The 19,489-nt window shown below is 42.9% G+C and overlaps 1 protein-coding gene across 2 annotated transcripts in view; it reads right to left on the bottom strand.

Annotated features, from left to right (window-relative positions):
* LOC147635616 (uncharacterized) overlaps window positions 1-15,000 on the bottom strand; it is a 30,489-nt gene extending 15,489 nt beyond the window's left edge. The window contains exons 1-4 of one of the 2 annotated variants that reach the window (XM_086802989.1): window positions 14,671-15,000; window positions 11,152-12,884; window positions 11,014-11,061; window positions 10,647-10,745 (exon numbers count right to left, since the gene is read on the bottom strand). In XM_086802989.1, coding sequence (XP_086659115.1) covers window positions 10,647-10,745; window positions 11,014-11,061; window positions 11,152-12,546 — 1,542 coding nt within the window. In that variant the 5' untranslated portion in view covers window positions 12,547-12,884; window positions 14,671-15,000. The remainder of the gene's footprint in view (window positions 1-10,646; window positions 10,746-11,013; window positions 11,062-11,151; window positions 12,885-14,670) is intronic. The other variant, XM_086802990.1, reaches the window with a different exon arrangement.
* Window positions 15,001-19,489: the final 4,489 nt, after the last annotated feature.

The following is a 19,489-nucleotide window of genomic DNA, read 5'->3' as shown; positions in this document are numbered from 1 at the left end:
GTCCGGTTCTTTCATTCCACAACTCCATTCTGCTGAGGAGTGTAAGGAACTGAAGTCTGTTGGTGAATGCCCTTCGAAGCAAGGAAGTCATTAAATGGTACAAACTCGCCACCATTATCAGTCCGAAGGAATGAAACTCTACCCCCAGACTGATTTTCCACCATTGCGATCCAAGTCCTGAAATTGGCAAAAGCATCTGACTTGCAAGCCAAAAACCATACCCAAACCTTGCGAGTGAAATCATCCACAAGAAGAAGAAAATATCAAGCCCCGCCAAGAGACTCAACCTCCATAGGTCCTGCAAGATTTGCATGTATTAGCTCCAGTCTTCGAGTTGCTCAATGAGTGGCCTCCTCTGGAAATGCATCTCGATAATGCGTGCCCATCATGCAAGATGAGCAGATGTGTGAGAGACCGAGCTGAGGTAGTCCTCTGACAACCTGCTTAGAATGGAACTTCTATAAGGCAGCAATGGGTACATGACCAAAGCGAGAATGCCACAAAGAAGTATTTGCCTCAGAAACCAAAGCCAAAACATGTGAGAAAAGCTGATGAATATGGGAATCAATGTGAGGGATCTCGGAAGAAAAATTGGTGATCTTGTAGAGACCCCCATCATGGGCTCCATTGGCAACAACCGAGAGTGTCTTCCTATCGATTACTTCGATGACCTCATCGTCAAAGTACACACCAAGTCCCTTCTGATAAGCTTTGTATACTGAAAACAAATTTTTGGAAATTCGTGGTACATGCAGAACATCATGTAAGGTGGCAAAGGAACCCAAAGAAACATTACCAACACCGATGACAGAAAGCAAAGTGTTGTCACCGATACGAACTGAAGAAGAGATAGTCTGGTAGTCCTCCAAGATATGGGCCTGATTGGTCATGTAGGCAGAAGCACCACTATCACCAACCCATTCCACCGCTTCAGGTGTGACACTAACCTCTTCAGAAGAAGTCATATCTGTGATCACGAGGAATGAATCCTTTGAAGAAGTGGATGAATCTGTGACTGCCATGTATGCAACTTTGACAGATCCCTCCTTTGAAACTTTGCCTTTATCTTTGGTGTTGTCCTTGTGTCATGTGCACAATGTGTATCTACCGTGTGCTACACGCACGCAAGACTAGCTTCGAGGTTTGGGAAAGCTTGGAGCTAGGCAGGCTGATTGGCGAGCTGAGTTAGGGATAGACTAACGCGCGGGCACCCAAGTATGGACGGACGAGCGCCCAAGTGTGGACGCCCGATGACCGGCCAAGAGCCTTTAAAAGGGTGGCCAAGGTTAGTCATTAGTCATATAAAGTCTCGCATGATTTGTGAGAGCTCTATGGTCAGGAGCTTGGATCTAGTGCAGACGTGCACCTGCTTCATGCAGCCAAGGCCGGCAGCAGTCTCGAGGCCCGCGAGGGTAGCTCCGTGGCGGTATGGGAAATCGCAAGGTAGAGATTGGTCGGTACGTCCATCTGGTTAGCTCAGCTCGTGGCCCAATGGGTACAGCCAAGTCTGTGGGCTTGCCCACGGGGATTTGACGGTGGTATCAGAGCGTGCCTCGTGAACGAGCAAGTCGGTAGGTAGAGAAGATGAGGTCGAGGATAGGTATGTATTCAAGAAGCTTGCTGTTTTGTTTATGCATACTGCTGTTTTTTCAAATTAGTATGTTGCTTTTTCATCAAAGAAACCCGTGATGAGGGAGTAGGTGGTTTAGCAGGGTTGTTTGCTTTGCAAGAAGAAGGCTGATTGTGTTTGTGCAGTCGCATGAACAGTTGTGTGAGAGAGAGAAAAAAAAAAGCACATTGACTTTTGTTTGAAAGAGAGAGAGAGAGAGAGAGAGCGAGAGAAGCGATTGCTGGCTATGCATCGTCGAGTGCTGGCCGGGTACCGCTGGTCACGTGCTGATGGCAGAGTATAGTCGTTGTTGCCGATTGTTGTAGGCGGCCCGGCTATGCAAGCGGTTAGGCCTACGTGGGCTGCCATGCTGGCAGGCAGGCACCCAAGCCTACGCAGGCCCAGGCCAGGCTGGCAGGCGCCCAAGCCTACGCCGGCATGTGGCTAGGCCTACACAGGGGCCACGCCTACGCAGGCAGGCTGGCGCAGGCGACCATGGACACCTGGCAGCAGAGCATGCGACAGCAGCCAAGCAAGCTACAGCAGCAGGGCAGGCCTGCTGCGCTAAATCCAGGAGGGGAGAGAAAAAAAAACAGTAAAAGCAATCGAACGCCGATTTGGGCTGCTTTTGTTTTTTTTAGATTAAACTTTTTTTTTTAAAGAGTTTTTTTTTTCCGAGAAAAGATCCTTTCATTAGTTATATAAAAAACACCCGTAGGGCTACAAAAGATCTCGCCTGCTCATAAGAGAGACAGAGCAAAGAATACAGCATGGCAGCCCGGGAGACTCTCCCTAGGTGCTGCAAAATACAAGCATCAGTACAAAGACCTGAGAGGCTAAATCATACAATAGGGGGGGAGGGATTTTTAAAAGAGTTGAAAGACCCCCCCTAAGGTTTAAAGGTGTTTTTTTTTATAGAAAACAGAATATATATATCCATATATATATATATATATATATATAAACACAAAAGCAAAAGCTCAAGTTGCTTTTGGGGAAGATTATATAAACCCCTTAAGTGGGCTTCTTGCCGCACATCTCTCAAGTTTTCAAGCTCTCAAGTTCTCTAGCACTTTCTTGTGCAAGATCGAATTTTCTCTCCACTTGTCCTCTTCAAGATGTCGACCCAAGAATCCAAGTTGGAGCCCCTTATCGAACGCGAAGGCTTGCCGGCTATGGAAGATACCGATGCCAATCTTTTTGACGATTATGTGTCCAAATCTGATTTCCAAGAGTTCAAAGTAGCTCTTGAAGCTTCTTCTTCGGAACGTCAGGCACAAATCCCCGCCCAGATGCAAGCTTTGCAGAACTCCATCTCTCTCTTAACCACTGGTCTCTTCCAAGTCTAAACCCGTTACCGAGCAGGGGAGCAAGCACAAAAGAAAGTTCTCTGCACAAATGGCTAACACGACTGAAGGAAAAAGAAAGTTCTCTGCACAAATGGCTAACACGACTGAAGGAAAGTCTTCGGACCAACTTTCAAAGAATTCAAGTTCGACACCAGCGAAGAAGAAACGACTCCTTAAGACTTTGAAGCTCAAGAAGGAGGGACGTTGTTTCATCTATGAAGAAAAAGGACACATGCGTAACGAGTGCCCGAAGCAAAAGGGTGCAAAGACCAACGCAGGACCCAAGCCAAAGGCAGCTAACCAGTTGTCTTTGACAGGTACGTCAGTTACTGTACTTTCTCACCCTAGTACATGTTCTGATTGTCTATTCAACTCTAAAGTTTTTGGCTTGCATGATCTTCTCTGAGTTTATGGAGAAGTAAATGGCCATAGAATCCACATTCTTCTAGACCCTGGCAGCTCACACAACTTTGTTAACTACAAACTTGTGCAGAAATTGAGTCTTGATACGACACCCAGCGGGTCGCCAAGTATGGGATCGAAAGGTGGAGATGCTACCAATCCAGATTCAGGACTATAAAGATACTCTAGAATGCTTTGTTATGCACCTAGAACATGTAGACTTGTTATTAGGAATTGAGTGGTTTAAGACTCTTCAAGTCTAGATAGATTGGTCTAGTCATATTTTTTCTTTTCAACATAGGAACACCCAATATAGTATTTTAGGTGATTGTAAACATCCCTCTCAGGGACCTCTTGTAAATACAGTTGATTTTGGAAATATAATGGATTCTTCTTTGTATACCGCTTTCCATTGTGTATTGATTCCACTTTCTTCATTTCCCATACCTTCCATGGATGTCAATGAATTAAGTGTATTTGAAAGCAAAGAATTACGGAAGATACTTGATTCGTTTCAAGATGTATTTCCTAAGGAACTGCCATCGAGTTTACCACCTGAAGGGCAGTAGATCATCGTATTGACTTGATCCCTGGTGCCCATTCTGTCAGTATTCCACCTTACAGGATGAGCCAAGCTGAGGAAGATGAGTTGGCTAAACAACTCGAAGATTATTTGAGGATGGGCCAAATCCGTCCAAGTAAATCACCTTGGGGTGCACCTGTGTTGCTTAGGAGAAAGAAGGACAACACTTGGAGAATGTGTATAGATTACAAGAGATTGAACAAGCTGACAATTAAGAACCGTTATCCTCTCCCTGGATCAGATGACCTGATTGACTAGTTAGCAAGAGCGAAATATTTCACGAAGATAGATTTACGCACTGGCTATCACCAGATACGTATTCATGAAAGGCATGTCGAAAGAACCGCCTTTCAGACTAGGTATGGCCATTACGAGTTTCTCGTATTACCTTTTGGGTTAACCAATGCTCCAGCCACTTTCTAGCAAATGATGAACGATCTTTTTCGTGAACATTTGGGAAAATTTGCGGTGGTGTTCTTGGATGATATTTTGATATATAGTCGTACTCTTGAGGATCATGTTAGACACCTCATGATTATCTTATCTATTTTAAGACAAAATCGACCATATGCTAAATTAAGTAAATGTGAGTTTTTTATGACAAACATCATTTACTTGGGACACAAGATCACTAGAGATGGATTGAGCATTGACTATGACCGAGTTCAGAAGGTTCTGGACTGGCCTATACCAAGAACAGTGAAACAACTTCGTTCTTTTCTCGGTTTTGTTGTTTTTCTTCAGAAATCTGTGCGGGAGTACTCTCAGCTCACACTACCGATGACCGACTTGTTGAAAGGTCGTGGACGTAAGTCAAATCAGCCTATCACTTGGAATAACGATTTGGATATGGCCTTCAGACTTTTGAAAGATAAAGTCAAGGAAACACCTATCTTAGCATTACCCGATCCTAGTCGGCCTTATGTTCTTGAAATTGATGCCAGTGACTATGCCATCACGACTGCTCTATTATTTCAAGATGGTAGACCTGTTGCTTTTGAAAGTAAAAAGCTAGACGACATTCAATCTCGTTGGCCAACCCTTGAGAAGGAGCTTTATGCTATGATTCATGCGAGACATTATTTATATGGCTCCAAGTTTGTGGTATTGACTGATCATCAGTCAATCAAGTATGTGTGTGATGCGGATGATTTGAGAGGAAGGAAAGCTCGTTGGACTGAGTTAATGCAAGATTTTGATTTTGAGATTTGTTATCGAAAAGGGTCCATGAATAGTGTTGCAGATACGCTTAGTCGAATTAGAGAGGTGAATACTTTGTCGTTCACCAAGATTTCTACTGACTTATTTCAGTCATTGAGAGGGCTTTGCAGGATTGATAGTTATTTTGGTCCATTTTGGCAGAAGATCCAAGACGGGGGCTCATTGATTGACCAAGACTTGATGACTGAACAGCCTACCATTCAGGCTATAAGAGGCCAATGGATGATTTGGAATGGTTTACTATTCCGTAATGACAAAATTTGTGTACCACAGATCCCGAACATTAGGTCCAAGATTCTTAAGGAGTGTTACGACGCCCCTTCTGCTGGACACCCTGGGGTACACAGGACACTATCGTTAGTGAAACACACTTTTTATTGGCCAAAGATGAAAGGGTATGTAGAAGATTATGTTCTCAAGTGTCAAGTTTGTCAAGCAAATAAAGCTGAACGCTTTAGACAGGCTGGGTTGTTGCATCCTTTGCAAATCCCAGGTAATAAATGGGAAAGTATTTCCATGGATTTTATTACCGGATTGCCAAGAACACATCAAGGCCACGATTCTAAATGGGTTGTGGTAGATCGCTTAACAAAAATGGCTAGATTTTTACCGCCTCGGAAGACTATTACAGCTACGCAATCAGCACGGCAGTTTATTGAGCAATTGTTTAGACTGTATGGGTTACCGCAGGACATAGTCAGTGATAGGGACTCTAAGTTTACGAGTGATTTTTGGAAACTTGTTTTTGAGAAGTTGGAAACAACTTTGAATTTGAGTTCCTCAGATCATCCTCAATTTGATGGCCAAACAGAAAGAGTGAATCAAATTTTGGAGGATACGCTTCAAGCATATGTATCCAAAAGACAGAGTTCATGGAAGGATTATCTTCCTATGTTAGAATTTACATATAACAGTACTAAGCATACGAGTACAGGTTTTAGTCCTCTCATGCTTATGTATGGTTTTAAACCTAGATCACCTGTTACAGTGGGATTCTCAGGACTTCAGCATGATGCAGACGTAATTTTTTGCAAGATATGCAAGAAATGTTACAAGTTGCGAAGGAATCTATTAGAAGTGCTCAAGACCGAGAGAGATTTTATTCTAACAGACATCGTTCACCCAAAGAGTTCTCTGAAGGAACGATGGTGTATTTGCGAGTTCCGAAAGATTCCGAGACTTTACGAACAGGTCGATCTCCGAAATTATCCCCTAGATACTGTGGACCATTTCGTATTACATGACGGATTGGTTCAGTTGCATATGAATTGGATTTGCCTTCTCATGTTAAAGTTCATCCTGTATTTCATGTCAGTAGACTTAAGGAAGTACTGGGTGAAACAGACCAGTTAGTTACACCTCAAGAAATCATATAGATGTCGAGGACATGACATTTGTTCCACACCGACCTGAAAAGATTCTTGGATTTCGTGAAAGAAGATTGCGTAATACGCTTTTCACGGAATACAAGATCAAGTGGAAGGATCGTGTTGAGGAGGACGCTACATAGGAGACATTGACTACTCTTCAGAGAGATTACCCTGGCTTTTTAGTGAGCTCAGGAGTGAGCTCTTAGAGGAAGGGGAGTATGTCATGTGCACAGTGTGTATCTACCGTGTGCTACACGCACGCAAGACTAGCTTCGAGGTTTGGGAAAGCTTGGAGCTAAGCACGCTGATTGGCGAGCTGAGTTAGGGATAGACTAACGGGCGGGCACCCAAGTATGGACGGGCGGGCGCCCAAGTGTGGACGCCCGATGACCGGCCAAGAGCCTATAAAAGGGTGGCCAAGGTTAGTCATTAGTTATATAAAGTCTCGCATGATTTGTGAGAGCTCTATGGTCAAGAGCTTGGATCTAGTGTGCAGACGTGCACCTGCTTCATGCAGCCAAGGCCGGCAACAATCTCGAGGCCCGAGAGGGTAGCTCCGTGGCGGTATGGGACATCGCGAGGTAGAGATTGGTCGGTACGTCCATCTGGTTGGCGAGCTGAGTTAGGGATAGACTAACGGGCGGGCACCCAAGTATGGACGGGCAGGCGCCCAAGTGTGGACGCCCGATGACCGGCCAAGAGCCTATAAAAGGGTGGCCAAGGTTAGTCATTAGTCATATAAAGTCTCGCATGATTTGTGAGAGCTCTATGGTCAAGAGCTTGGATCTAGTGCAGACGTGCACCTGCTTCATGCAGCCAAGGCCGGCAACAATCTCGAGGCCCGGGAGGGTAGCTCCGTGGCGGTATGGGACATCGCGAGGTAGAGATTGGTCGGTACGTCCATCTGGTTAGCTCAGCTCGTGGCTCAGTGGGGACAGCCAAGTCTGTGGGCTTGCCCACGGTTGTCGTGGTTAGGAGGTGAGTCAGGCCTGCACCCCCTTCTTGTTTGTTTGTTTGTTTGCAAGTTTCGCGTCTCGTGCCAGGAGCGTTCTACGAGGAGATCCTTTGGGGATTTGACACCTTGTCAAATGCTTTAGTAGCATCCTGGTCTTTATACTTGGCTTTTGCTGCTCGAGAATCATCATCACAAGCAAAGCAACGAGCCTCAGTATGACCTGTCCTGCCACAATAATCACATTCATTGCTTTTGTCCTTGGATTCCTTAGAATCCTGTTTACCCTTGCCTTTGCCTTTGTTTTTGTTGTTGTTGCTACTGTTGTTGAAGTTCCCTTTTCCGCCTTTGCCTTTGCCTTTGCCCTTGCCCTTGTCAAAGGCAACAAAAGCAGACTCCGACTTGCCTTTTCCACGAAGCATGCACTTGTCATGGAGATAACTCACGACTTCCTCAAAAGGGAAGCGAGGATCACGGAAATAAATATTATCCCTGAAAGAATCAAAGGAAGTAGGCAACTTACCAAGAAGTTTATGGATGGGATTGTTGATGGTGCTCCCGTACTCCTCAAGTTGCAACTTGATACGGGAAAACTCTCCAATCTTCTCAATCAGGTTTATCTGACTCAGTGATGGTAAGCTTCTCCAGATTTGACTCCAATTTGGCAGTCTTCACTGTCGAAACTCTCCCATACCTCCTCTGGATCTCTGTCCACATCTGATGAGCATTACTCCAAGAGACAAACTATGCATGTATGGATGGAGTCATGCAATGGATGATGATAAGACGAGCCCGAGCATCCAATATGCTTCTCAAAGCACGGTCCACCAAGTGAGGTATGGAGATAGCCATCCACACACCGGCTCCTTCCAGCAACAACTGAGTGTAGAAAGACCAAGTATGATAGTTGGTTGCGGAAAGCTTCATGGAGTCACTAACTTGGGGAGGATTGTAGGATGGTATGTGGGTAGGGGTGGGAGCAAGACCTGGATGAGAGAAACTCAGAGAAGAAAGATTGGGAATAGGAACCACCTGTGGAGCGGTGGGAGTAGGGAATCCAGGCTGTGATGGTGCTAGAGAATCAACAGGAGAAGGCGCAGCAGTAGAGAAATCTCGTGAAGCCATGTCCTCTGACAAGAAACCTTCTCTGAAGAAAGGGGCTGAAAAAAATCAGCAAGTCCTCCTCTCAGGCTGTGCACAGCAAGAAGAAAGGGAGGGAGGGTGGGAAACTGAAAGGAGAGGAAGAAGATCTCTCCAAGATGTAGTTCCCTGTCCTCAACACCTAGAAGAGGGCTTCAGCAATCAGAAAAATCAGTAATCTTCGTTGACAATTCACAAATACAACAGTCCCAAGTGTCAGATGAAGAAAACGCAGCACTCTTGAAGAAGCCTCTGCTCCCGAAAGAAAACGCAGCACCTTCTACACTGAAATCTGCAGAAAACGCAGCAAACTGTCGAAGCCTATGCTCCAAAACAGAAAACACAGCTTTCTTCTGCTCACAAGTCAGCGTTTTTCTCTGATACCATGAAAGAAAGTGAAGCAAATATAAAACACAGATGTAGGCCCCGGTACAAGACCTGTAAATGCTGGAAATGATGTTTATTGCTGAAATCTGAGCACGAGGGAAGCCCGTAGGTGCTGTACAATGATGAGAAGCAGTAGCAACTGCTAATGACCTCAACTGAATGCTGAAAAAAGAGATGGACTGAGGGAAAGGGAGCCAGCCCTTATATACTACCTCAAGATGCTAGTCGGCCAACTGTAGCAAGCCGACAGCATGGCTGTAGCATTAAATGCTACATAAAATGCCTAAAAATACCAAAAAATGGTAGAAAAATGCTGAATAATCTTTGCTAAGAAATGCCAATGCATGGCCTCATAAATGGCCAATACAAGCATGAAAAACATGATGTAGACCCTCTGGAGATGATATAATCCAACATTTCGCAAAGCTTTAGGCTCACTACCATTTTCAGGGTGATTTGTCACACACCATATACACGTTCACACCATTCACTTTAGGGGGGTTTGTTAGCCTTTGGCCTCCGGGAAGTCATGGTGTGAACACACGGACACTTTTTACCTTGTGCTGGCAAGGGTTTTTTCTCGTGTGAACACACTTCAGTGTGTTAGGCCTTGGGAGTCGGGACAAGTGTAAGTGTCTTTTTACTTTCTTACACCTTAGTACCTATACTTTGAGATTATTATCTATTGTGTACGTTTCCAACATCAAGCTCTCTTTCACATTTTCTCTGTTCAAGCTTGCTCTCTATGTGTGTGTCTGTGTGTTTGTAGGAGTGCTCCCACTCCATCCAACAAGATCCCCTATGCAAAGAGCCACAGAGGCAGACCCCAGATAACTCACAACGCACCATCACGAGTTTCTTTTATCCCGACCCAAGATGGAGGCCCTTGTCGATGACCACGAGATAGGCCTGACCCACATGCCCCTAGGCAACGCACGCTAACAACAGTTGTGCCACAGATGCCACCCCACCTAAAAGGCGTCTCCCTAAACAGAGCAATTCAAGTGCAGTGAGCTAGATGGCCAAGACCCACCGTTCCTAGGAGATGCTTCACCCAACAACTTCACATCCGAGAGATCCTCCACAGATACAAGAGTGCCCCTCCACAGGCAGGGAATGTGGAGAGTCTCTATACAGTCATAGATGTCGACACTTGGATCCCCTCACATTATATCATTGTAGCATTGTACCAGTGGCACTTACACAGCTGTTGTTTCTTCTCTCAGCTCTAGTTGGGTTTTGTTTTTAATCATGTTTTTTTCCATGATTTTGTCACTTCATGGACACATTGTAACACTTTTGGTCTCATGGGTCATAGACCCTTCTGTTTTTTATTATGTTTTTTTTCTCCATGATTTTGTCACTTCATGGACACATTGTAACATGTTTGGTCTCATAGACCCTTTATTCTTTTGTAGACATTAATAGAACTCTCTCTCTCTCTCTCTCTCTCTCTCTCTCTCTCTCTCTCTCTCTCTCTTCATGGGTACATGTGTGTGTGTGTGTGTGTGTGTGTGTGTGTGTGTGTGTGCGCGCGCGCGTGCATGCATGTGTGTGTGAATGTTTTGAGCTCCTTTGAAAGGATTGTTCACTTGTACACCATACTTGAGCAACTCCTAGTCTCTGAAAATACCTCATATGACATGTTATCTATATCAAGGCGCAGATCCCTGTGATGGTCACGTGAAGACATCCCACCAAGGAGTAAGTTTGCCTCCAACATAAAAACTTGCTGTTACCAAAAAGACCATAAACAAGGTAAAGAGTCATAAAGCAGGGAACGTTGCTGTATAATTCCATTCTTCTGTAGCAGCTATAAATGTAAAATCAATGAAAAATCCAAACAAAAAAGCATCACCATCACAAACCATAGCCTGTACACACCCCGTCCCTCTTCTCCCTCCCCCCCTCCTCCTTCCTTGCAATAGTTTTCAAAACATGCATCAAGCCTAGAAACTGATTAAACTTCTCAGATGGAGAAATGGATTAGGTTGCAAAACCTCATAAGAGATCTCATCTCTCTCCACGTGTTCCCGAGCTGAGAGAATCTAAGAAAAGTACAATGAATACAAATCAGAAAGAAGAGTGTGTGAGCCACAACAAAACAAATCAGACAATATAGTCAGAGGACAACAAACCTCAGAAACTCCTTCAAAAGTGAAGTACTCTTCATTTTCTTCAAATGACCGCAGTGGAAATCGGCGAAAAGGCCTGAAAACAGGACTCCTGGCTGCCTGTCCATGATAACCCTCCTGGTGGTAGTCTGGAGAAGAGACTGTTCTATTTAAATCAGGACTGTGGAATGTGCTTGCATATGAACAAAGCCCATCCGAATTTGATAGGTGCAGATCGGGACTACTCATGTAAGATGAAGGGGATGACATGGATTCCAGAGACCCTGTGAGGTGCCACATGCTGTACAAGGAGGGTATGTTTGCACTTCTCGAGGTGGATGATGACCTGGACAAGATGGAAGAGTCTGCACTCATGCAATCAGGGGTACTGGTGGACAGCCCAGAATCCAACCATCCTCTGGTTGTATTCCTTCTGTCAGCATCTGTTTCTCCAATGTCCCTCACACAAAAGCCAGGATCTCTGTTGTGGGTTGCTACCAACCCTTGTGATATCCCTTCATTTTCAACAAAATATCCTTCAGGAGTGGTTACACAGGAATCTAAAGACAATCTTGAGATACCCCAGCCTCTTCTGTTGTATCCATCATTCCTTACTTGCAAAACACTACTAACTTGGGACATGTTGCCACTTGAGACCACAGTATCAGGCTTGATAACAATTGGCCTTGTTGAGCACCATTTGCCAGCTCTGAGAGCTGACGTTGAAGACCTTACTGATTGTGCAGGTAATGGATCCACATTCGCTGGGCCACATGCTTCTGACAGTAAACCTTCTGATCCATGGATGTTTTTGCGAAGCATACATCCCGTACTTCTAGCCAGCAAGCTTCTGCCATTCCTTGATCCACTGAAAAGTTGGCTTTTGTGGTTGCTATTACCAGCCCTTGGTTTGTGCCTGCTACCAAATAAATGACTTGATGCAGCAGCTGTGGAGGTCACAGAAGGAAGAACATCAGCAGAGGACATGCAGCTGAACTTTCTAAAAGAATGCTTGGTCTTCTTGCATTGCATAGCATGAGAACTGGTTTCAGATGATCCATAACCTGAAAACACTTTTTCTTCGCTAAGAAGTTTTCTTGTAGTGGTTGCAACTCTGCCAAAGCAACAACCGGACACAATCCCAAAACCTTCAACATCTCTTCCTTCACGTAGACAACTGGGGGCTTGTTCTGTCTCTCTGCCATTTCTTGCACTTTTTCTGTTACTTCCGTTGATTGCAAAAGACTGCCCACTACATTGCCGACCTCCTACAGTGCTGGCAGTGGAACTTTCCTCAACATAGGGTACCCTGCTTTTCCTACATGCCCTTTTCATATCTGAAGAAAACGGCCCAGCTGTTCTATTTTGATTCAAACTATCAGAACTGTTTTGTTGGAGCCGCCTTGATACCGTGGTCATACTGCTTCCCCTTACCAGATCACTTGCAGAATGATCCAAAACTGATTGCTCTTGAAGTAGAAACTGCTTCGGAAGGCATTCCTTTTAAGTTTTAGCGTTAGTATCTCCAAACGATTGTCAAAATAAGTCCCTTTGATCTACCATAGCTTGCAGAGTACCAATTATAAACTGCTGACCTTTCACCAGATTCCCCAGAATTCTGGTTGAAGTTTCCCACTCTACCTAGTGGATGCCTTGTGTTACTACTATGCTATTTAATATGTCTGCAGGATCTAGAGCAGCCTCTTATGTTTTCCAAATGTAAGCCACAATCCTACAGATAATAATTTCAACTCCATCTGCAAAAAAATGCATAATTACAAGGCCTCAAAAACTTGTACATTCATTACAGGAACTATAAAAAGCTTCCAATTTCTGATGCTTAGCTTCATTAAAAGACACCCGTTTATAGACTATGAGATTACTCTCTCTCTCTCTCTCTCTCTCTCTCTCTCTCTCTCTCTCTCCAGCTAAGATGCTAGTCTCCATTCTATCCTATGCAGATGAATAGCACTGCTGTCACACAAAGCATATACAGACACCTGAAAGCATTATACCCTCTCTGTAAGGGACTACAGGAAGACATCTTTACATTGATGGCCAAGAAGTGGTAGTGAGAATAAAAATGCCTGAAGTTTTCAAGACCCAAAAAGTTTCACGAAGTTAGCAGTGGAGGCATAATTAGTCTGGGAGGTAATATTTTGAAGCACAATTCCAGAAGGTCCAACAGCTGTTTGACTCACTAGGCAGGCAGACAGCCATGCATCGAACACATTTCGGGCAATAAACCTGACATCACTGTAATGGCGTTACATAGAGAGACTACAAGTTGTGATGCTTTCACACAGGCAGGTACTGAAAAGAGTCATCTTGGCATATTTAAAACTATAGGACATACATACAGCCAGAGCTACTCTCGTCCAGGATGATCTCAAAGCAAGACCAGTTCCTCATCATGACTATGACAGGGTAACTTCCACACAGTGAAATGGGATTACAAAACTGGGTTAAGAATCTCCATTTTCAACGGCTTCAATGTTGAACCTTCACAATGCCTCCATGGTTGGTGTGTCTTGTTGGCTCATAATCTCCTCCGGTACCAATCCTTGGTCTTGGATGCTGCAAGTCTCTGAGATGTCTTGACACAAATCCCCTAAGAAAGAGGTAGGGGACGTGCCTTTTGACGCCATACCCAAGCCAGGAAACCACATGTAAACCATGTAATGGCACCAGAGCTGGCCAACCGCATGCTGGCTGAAGACATGTTGGCAGACCAGTATGCTGTGTCATGCCAACCTTTCTCTATATACAACAGTAAATCACTGTTCATGGGCTTCTAATTCCTTGCCTACAGCCTTTTGAGGAAAATCATTAGATTTATTATCCACACTCCTGCACAACGTGGCTTGGGAATATTGAAGTACATGCTTGACAAGCTCGACGTGAAGCAACGACTTCATCTAAGAAAGCTCCATAGTTCTCAAGAAGAGCTTTGATTTCTATACAGTCAATGGCAACTGAAAGTATACGTCTTTTTGAATTTCTGCATCATGGCATACATACATACACACATACATAAATAGACGTACGCACACATGCAAGCGTAATCCAAGTGATCATTTCGCAAATCTTGTTGCCACTGGCAGCAAGTGCTATCTGGGCCACAACGTATCACTCTTGCACATCCCACACAAAAGGCTTGAGTTCGATTCGCTCCCTGGCTAATAGAGATATGAGGTGTAGCCAGTCACCCACAAACTTCTTGCCACTGGCAGCAAGTGCAATCCTGGCCACAACGTATCGCTCTTGTACAGCCCACACAAAAGGCTTGAGTTCGATGCGCTCCCTGGCTAATACAGATACGAGGTGTGGCCATTTTGCAAATCTTGAGCAAAACTTGCAAGGTTTGATTAGCGTAACCTACAAAATTCCTAGCATTGAAAGTGAACCAAATGGCCGACTGTCCTATGTGAAGAAAATGACGCTCCTATGTGAAGAATCCATGCGTCGATCAAAACCTAACCTCATCACAGAGATCAAAACCCTAGAGATTTGTAACACAGAACCAGGGGAAAAGGGACTTACTTGGAATAAAGCTTCTGCGGTAAATAAAAGTCCATGGAATCGATCAAAACCTGGCCCCAATAGCAGATCCAAAACCCTAACACTAATCACAGCTCTGATAGCAGGGATTGTGAAAAAAAAAACTATTACAAGTCAGCCATGGATGGTGAATAGAGATCACTTGCTATGGAGTTTCCATGGCGTGTCTCAAATCCTGGACCCGAAATAGAAGGGAACAATATTGAGGGAAGCTTTTGTCGCTGTTGTCAGAAATCGAACCCCAGGTTGAAGATGAAAACGTAAAGCAAGAAGACAAACGGCCTTTTTCTTTCATTTCAATTAGTAGTCGTTAGTTGGTAATAGTCGTGTTAAATATAATAATATCCTAAGACAACAATAGCTGTCCTAATCAGAAAGCTATAGTAGGTAGTCTGCTTAGGAGGTTGGAGAGACATTAGCCCACTCATGTACATGCTTAGGAGGTTGGAGAGACATTAGCCCAATCATGTATAGGGTATGATGATGTAATCTTCTCTCTCTGGAATGTCAATACAACTCTCTTTATGCATTTTAAAAAAAAGAATAAGAAAGCCAATGCTTGTAGCCAAAAGCTTTGGACAAGTTGAAAACCACCATGACCAAAGACATTATATCCTCACCTATGTGGCTAGCCATGGTCATGCGGTGGCTTGTCATGTGCGGTCGCCTAGCAAGGAAGGGAAGAGTCCAAGAAAATTGCTTGCTAATTTCTCTAGCTGAAACCAAACCATATAGGGCCGAATGCAAGTCCCCCTGGTTGTGGCCACACTAAAGCCCACTCAATGAAGAAACAAGCAATGAATAGTGTAACGAGCCGGTGTAAAAACCATTGCCCTTGACAACCCAAACAAAAAAGGCCTAGAAGTGTAACTATTTTTAAGGCAATATTCTCCACAAAGGGTTAGATTCCTTCTCCTTTGTATATTATTATGGGTGGTATGATAAATAAAATGGTTTGATCCATTACAAAGTAGGGAATATTCTTGGAGGAGATGAAAATAAGCACTCGAAAAAAAGCATCTGCATATTTAAAAATAGCAAAATCTTTCCAATGAAGCATCAACAAATATAGAGGAGATTTCCCTATAGCTCTCTCTCTCTCTCTCTCTCTCTCTCTCTCTCTCTCTCTCTCTCTCTCTCTCGTCTTACCTTCCCTATGCAGAGCCTCTTCTTCTTCCCATCCTCCTCGACCATATGAATTTTCTTTGGATCTTTCTCTACATGTTCAAATTGTGTTGATAGAAACTAGAGCATGGCTTGAGGAGCTACGAATTTAGAGAGGGTTACTTAACCATCAAAAGCCATGTGTAAAGTGCATCAACAAAGTAGAGTTTTATTGTGAGTGAAGTTTTCCCTTCCCTCACCATAATGATTCCACTTAGACAATGTATTGATGTGGCCCCCTTTGCCATCCATTTCTCTTATATCACATCCTTGATCACCTGCTAGAAGTCGCACTCACACCCACCCCCTTTTCCATCCATTTCTTTCATATCTCACGTCCTTAATCACCTGTTTAGGAGTCCCACTCACACCCACTCTCAATTCTTTCATATTAGAGCCCTTGCCTTAAATATGAAGCTTTAAAATGCTAAGAGATAGCTCTAACTAGTGTGTATATCAAGGAGAGAGAGAGTGTGTGTGTAGTACTAATGCACTTGTGTGTGTAAGTGTCTGACACACAGCTATACTCCACACCACATACATATAAGAAGGGCAAGTGTGTGCATGCCTAAACATGCAACTTGGCTTCACACCGACATGCATGTCACCAGATGCAAGAAGAGTATGAGGCAATTAATCGAAAAGTACCCAATCATACAAAGAATGTAAAGTGCACTAAAAGGATGTTACTATGGGTTGATCATACTTTTTTTCTTTGGCCCTTCTTGGCTCTTAGTAGTAGGTACTCCCTCGTTAGACACAACACCAACTTGTGTGTGTATTAATCCTCATGTTTACAAGTATTGATGTGCATGTGCATGTGAATGTCCAAATAAGCCCCACATCACGTGTTTACAATAAGAGTAGGTTTGTGCCTACATAAACATGCAACTTTGATTAACATCATTGTATGTACACGTCACTAGATGCAAGAAGAGCATGAATACTCCAGGTTTTAAAGGATGTAAGGTGCATTAAGTGTGGTGGTGCTACGCGTTGATTGTACTCGTGCTAGAAAGAATGTAAGGTGCACTAAATGTAGTATTGGAGTGTACTTTTTTTATTTCCTTATTAGCTCTAATTAAGTACCCCCTCGAGACAACACTAGCTCATTTGTGTATCAATGCACATGTGTGTGTTGATGCACTTGTGCATGTGAGTGTCCAAACACACAAGTATACTCCACATCACATACACACACAAAGAGTAGGTGTGTGCATGCCTAGACATGCAACTTTGCTTCACATGGACATGCGCATGTCACTAGATGCAAGAATAGAAGGAGGTAATTAACTCAAAGGTACTCAATATAAGAAAGAATGTAAGGTGCTTCCTTTCTAAGAATCTCTTTAAGTGTGCATGTAAAAATTACACCCTTTTTTATCTTTGCACTTCTTACAATTGGTCCTTTTGCAAACTTGCATTACAATATGAAGACATTAAGAGTACCCAAGCTCGGTACACATAGAATTTTAATTAATAATATCATAATTGGTCCTTTTGTGAACTTACATTACAATACAAAGACATTGTAGTACCTAAGCTTGGCGTACACATAGAATTTTAATAAATAATCTCAAAAGCATGTCTAGAAAACTTAGTTTTCATAAAATGGCATTGCGTGTGATACTTTGAAACATGACATATGTACAATCCCAATTGGAGTTTTGTTTAAGCTACTTTTGCACATGGTTGTCAATTGAGCAACACTTTTATATAATTAGATACCAAGTCATTTAACTTTTTTTGAAGTAAACATGAGGGACAAAGATTAAGCATGGAGACTAACCACTTGTTTCATACATATACAATATTTTGTTAATTCCTCAAATACTTGTCATTTGATGAGATTAAATAAAGTGAATTTTATTACACGCATGTCAAGAGGTTGCAAGCAACTCTAGAATAGTTTGATGGATGTAGAGGTAAAAGAAGATTGATGATGTATAATATTCTTGTCTAGAATTTGAAAAGCATTGACTTGTATTCTTGTCAAAGTGAAAGGGTTTAAAAACATGGAAAATATGGTGGTGTTAAAACTATTCAATTCTTTTAACATTTTATTTGGGGTCACGTATTTAACTCTTTCTTATGTAAAGCATTTGATAATTTGCTCACAAAGTTTAGGCTTCTCTTTAACAGAGGCTACTCTTTAACAAAGAATCTTATAAACTAGGCTAAGGAATTTTCACATGTAACACTTCTTCTAGTAATGAGAGGCCTCATTCCTCTAGGCCTTCACCACTCAACATTTAGATCGAAGGGAAGGGATAATGTGTGTGTGTGTGTGTGTGTGTGTGTGTGTGTGTGTGTGAGAGAGAGAGAGAGAGAGAGAGAGAGAGTATGTGTATCTATGCATGCACGCACGTGTGTGTGTGTGTGTGTGTGTGTGTGTGTGTATTTGTTTGTGTATGTCTATGCATGCATGTGTCTGTGCATACGTGCCATGTGTGCATATATGTGTATATACACATGTGTGTGTGTTGGGGGGGTAAAAATTTAATCTAGCATAGTATAGAGTGTAATGATCTATCTATCTTACCTCAAAAGAGTTGGGTATCATGTCTCTCATTCAGTATGAATAGTTAAGAGCAGTGTGGTGGTGTGAAAAAGAGTGTGGTTAAGGATTACACATCGCAAGTGTAATAGCACAATATATGATGTTAAGGAGAAGGCTTTGCAAATCTAGGTAGTGAATGAGATTAGTCCTTGGTAGGTATACTTCCTAGAGAGAATCCTTACTCCCTTTTTGTATCCAAGATAGATTTTAACACTTGATATGGACATTATGAGCTCACCACAGTTAACCGATTCCCTAGTAACCTTCAATCGATTAATGTAAGATATCTTTAGAGAACACCTGGATGACTTTGTCCTCATATTATTTGTCCGATGATATTTGAGTCTACTCAAAGGATGCTACTAGTTCATAAAGAACATGTGTGCAAGGTTCTAAGGATACTTAGAAAGCACCAACTTTTTTGCTAAGAAGGGTAAGTGTACATTTTTCATAGATCAGATTGAATACTTAGGTTTTATAGTGTCAAAAAGACATGATCTCAGTAGACCCAGCCAAAGTTCAAGTTGTTGGTAGGATGGCTAGAGCCAAACACAATGAAGCAAGTTAGAGGATTTTTGGGTTTAACAGGTTGGTATAAAATCTTTATACCCAAGTATGCAAAAATAGCTTCCATATCGATTGCACTCCTCAAGAAGAAAGTCCCATTAAATGGAGGCCCATGTGCTAGAGTGATTTCGATAATTTAAAATCTACTTTAGTAAATAAGCCCTGTTCTTAAATTACCAAAGGTTGATAAGCCATTCAAAGTAGTCACGAATGCCAGTGGGCGGGCAATAGGGGGATTCTTAACTCAAGAAGGGCAAGACTGGTTGTATATGAGTCTAGAAAGATTAAAGCCCATGAAAGAAACTATGCAATGCATGACAAACTCTCGACAAACTACTTGCGATTATGCATGCCCTAAAGATATGGAGGCATTACTTACTTGGTCGGAGGTTTACCTTAGTGAGATGACAAACGAGACATTACTATTTGCATCTGGTTACATTTGTTTACAACACTTCGTACCATCTTTGGGTATTCTAGAGTAGGGTCTAAAATTCGTAGCCTTCCTGG

Source organism: Cibotium barometz, chromosome 9 (genome assembly GCF_041138505.1).
Source record: "Cibotium barometz isolate CiBa-2024 chromosome 9, ASM4113850v1, whole genome shotgun sequence".
NCBI classification, from domain to species: Eukaryota; Viridiplantae; Streptophyta; class Polypodiopsida; order Cyatheales; family Cibotiaceae; genus Cibotium; species Cibotium barometz.
The sequence above is the reverse complement of the archived record's forward strand: the minus strand, read 5'-3'. Positions and strand labels throughout refer to the sequence as shown.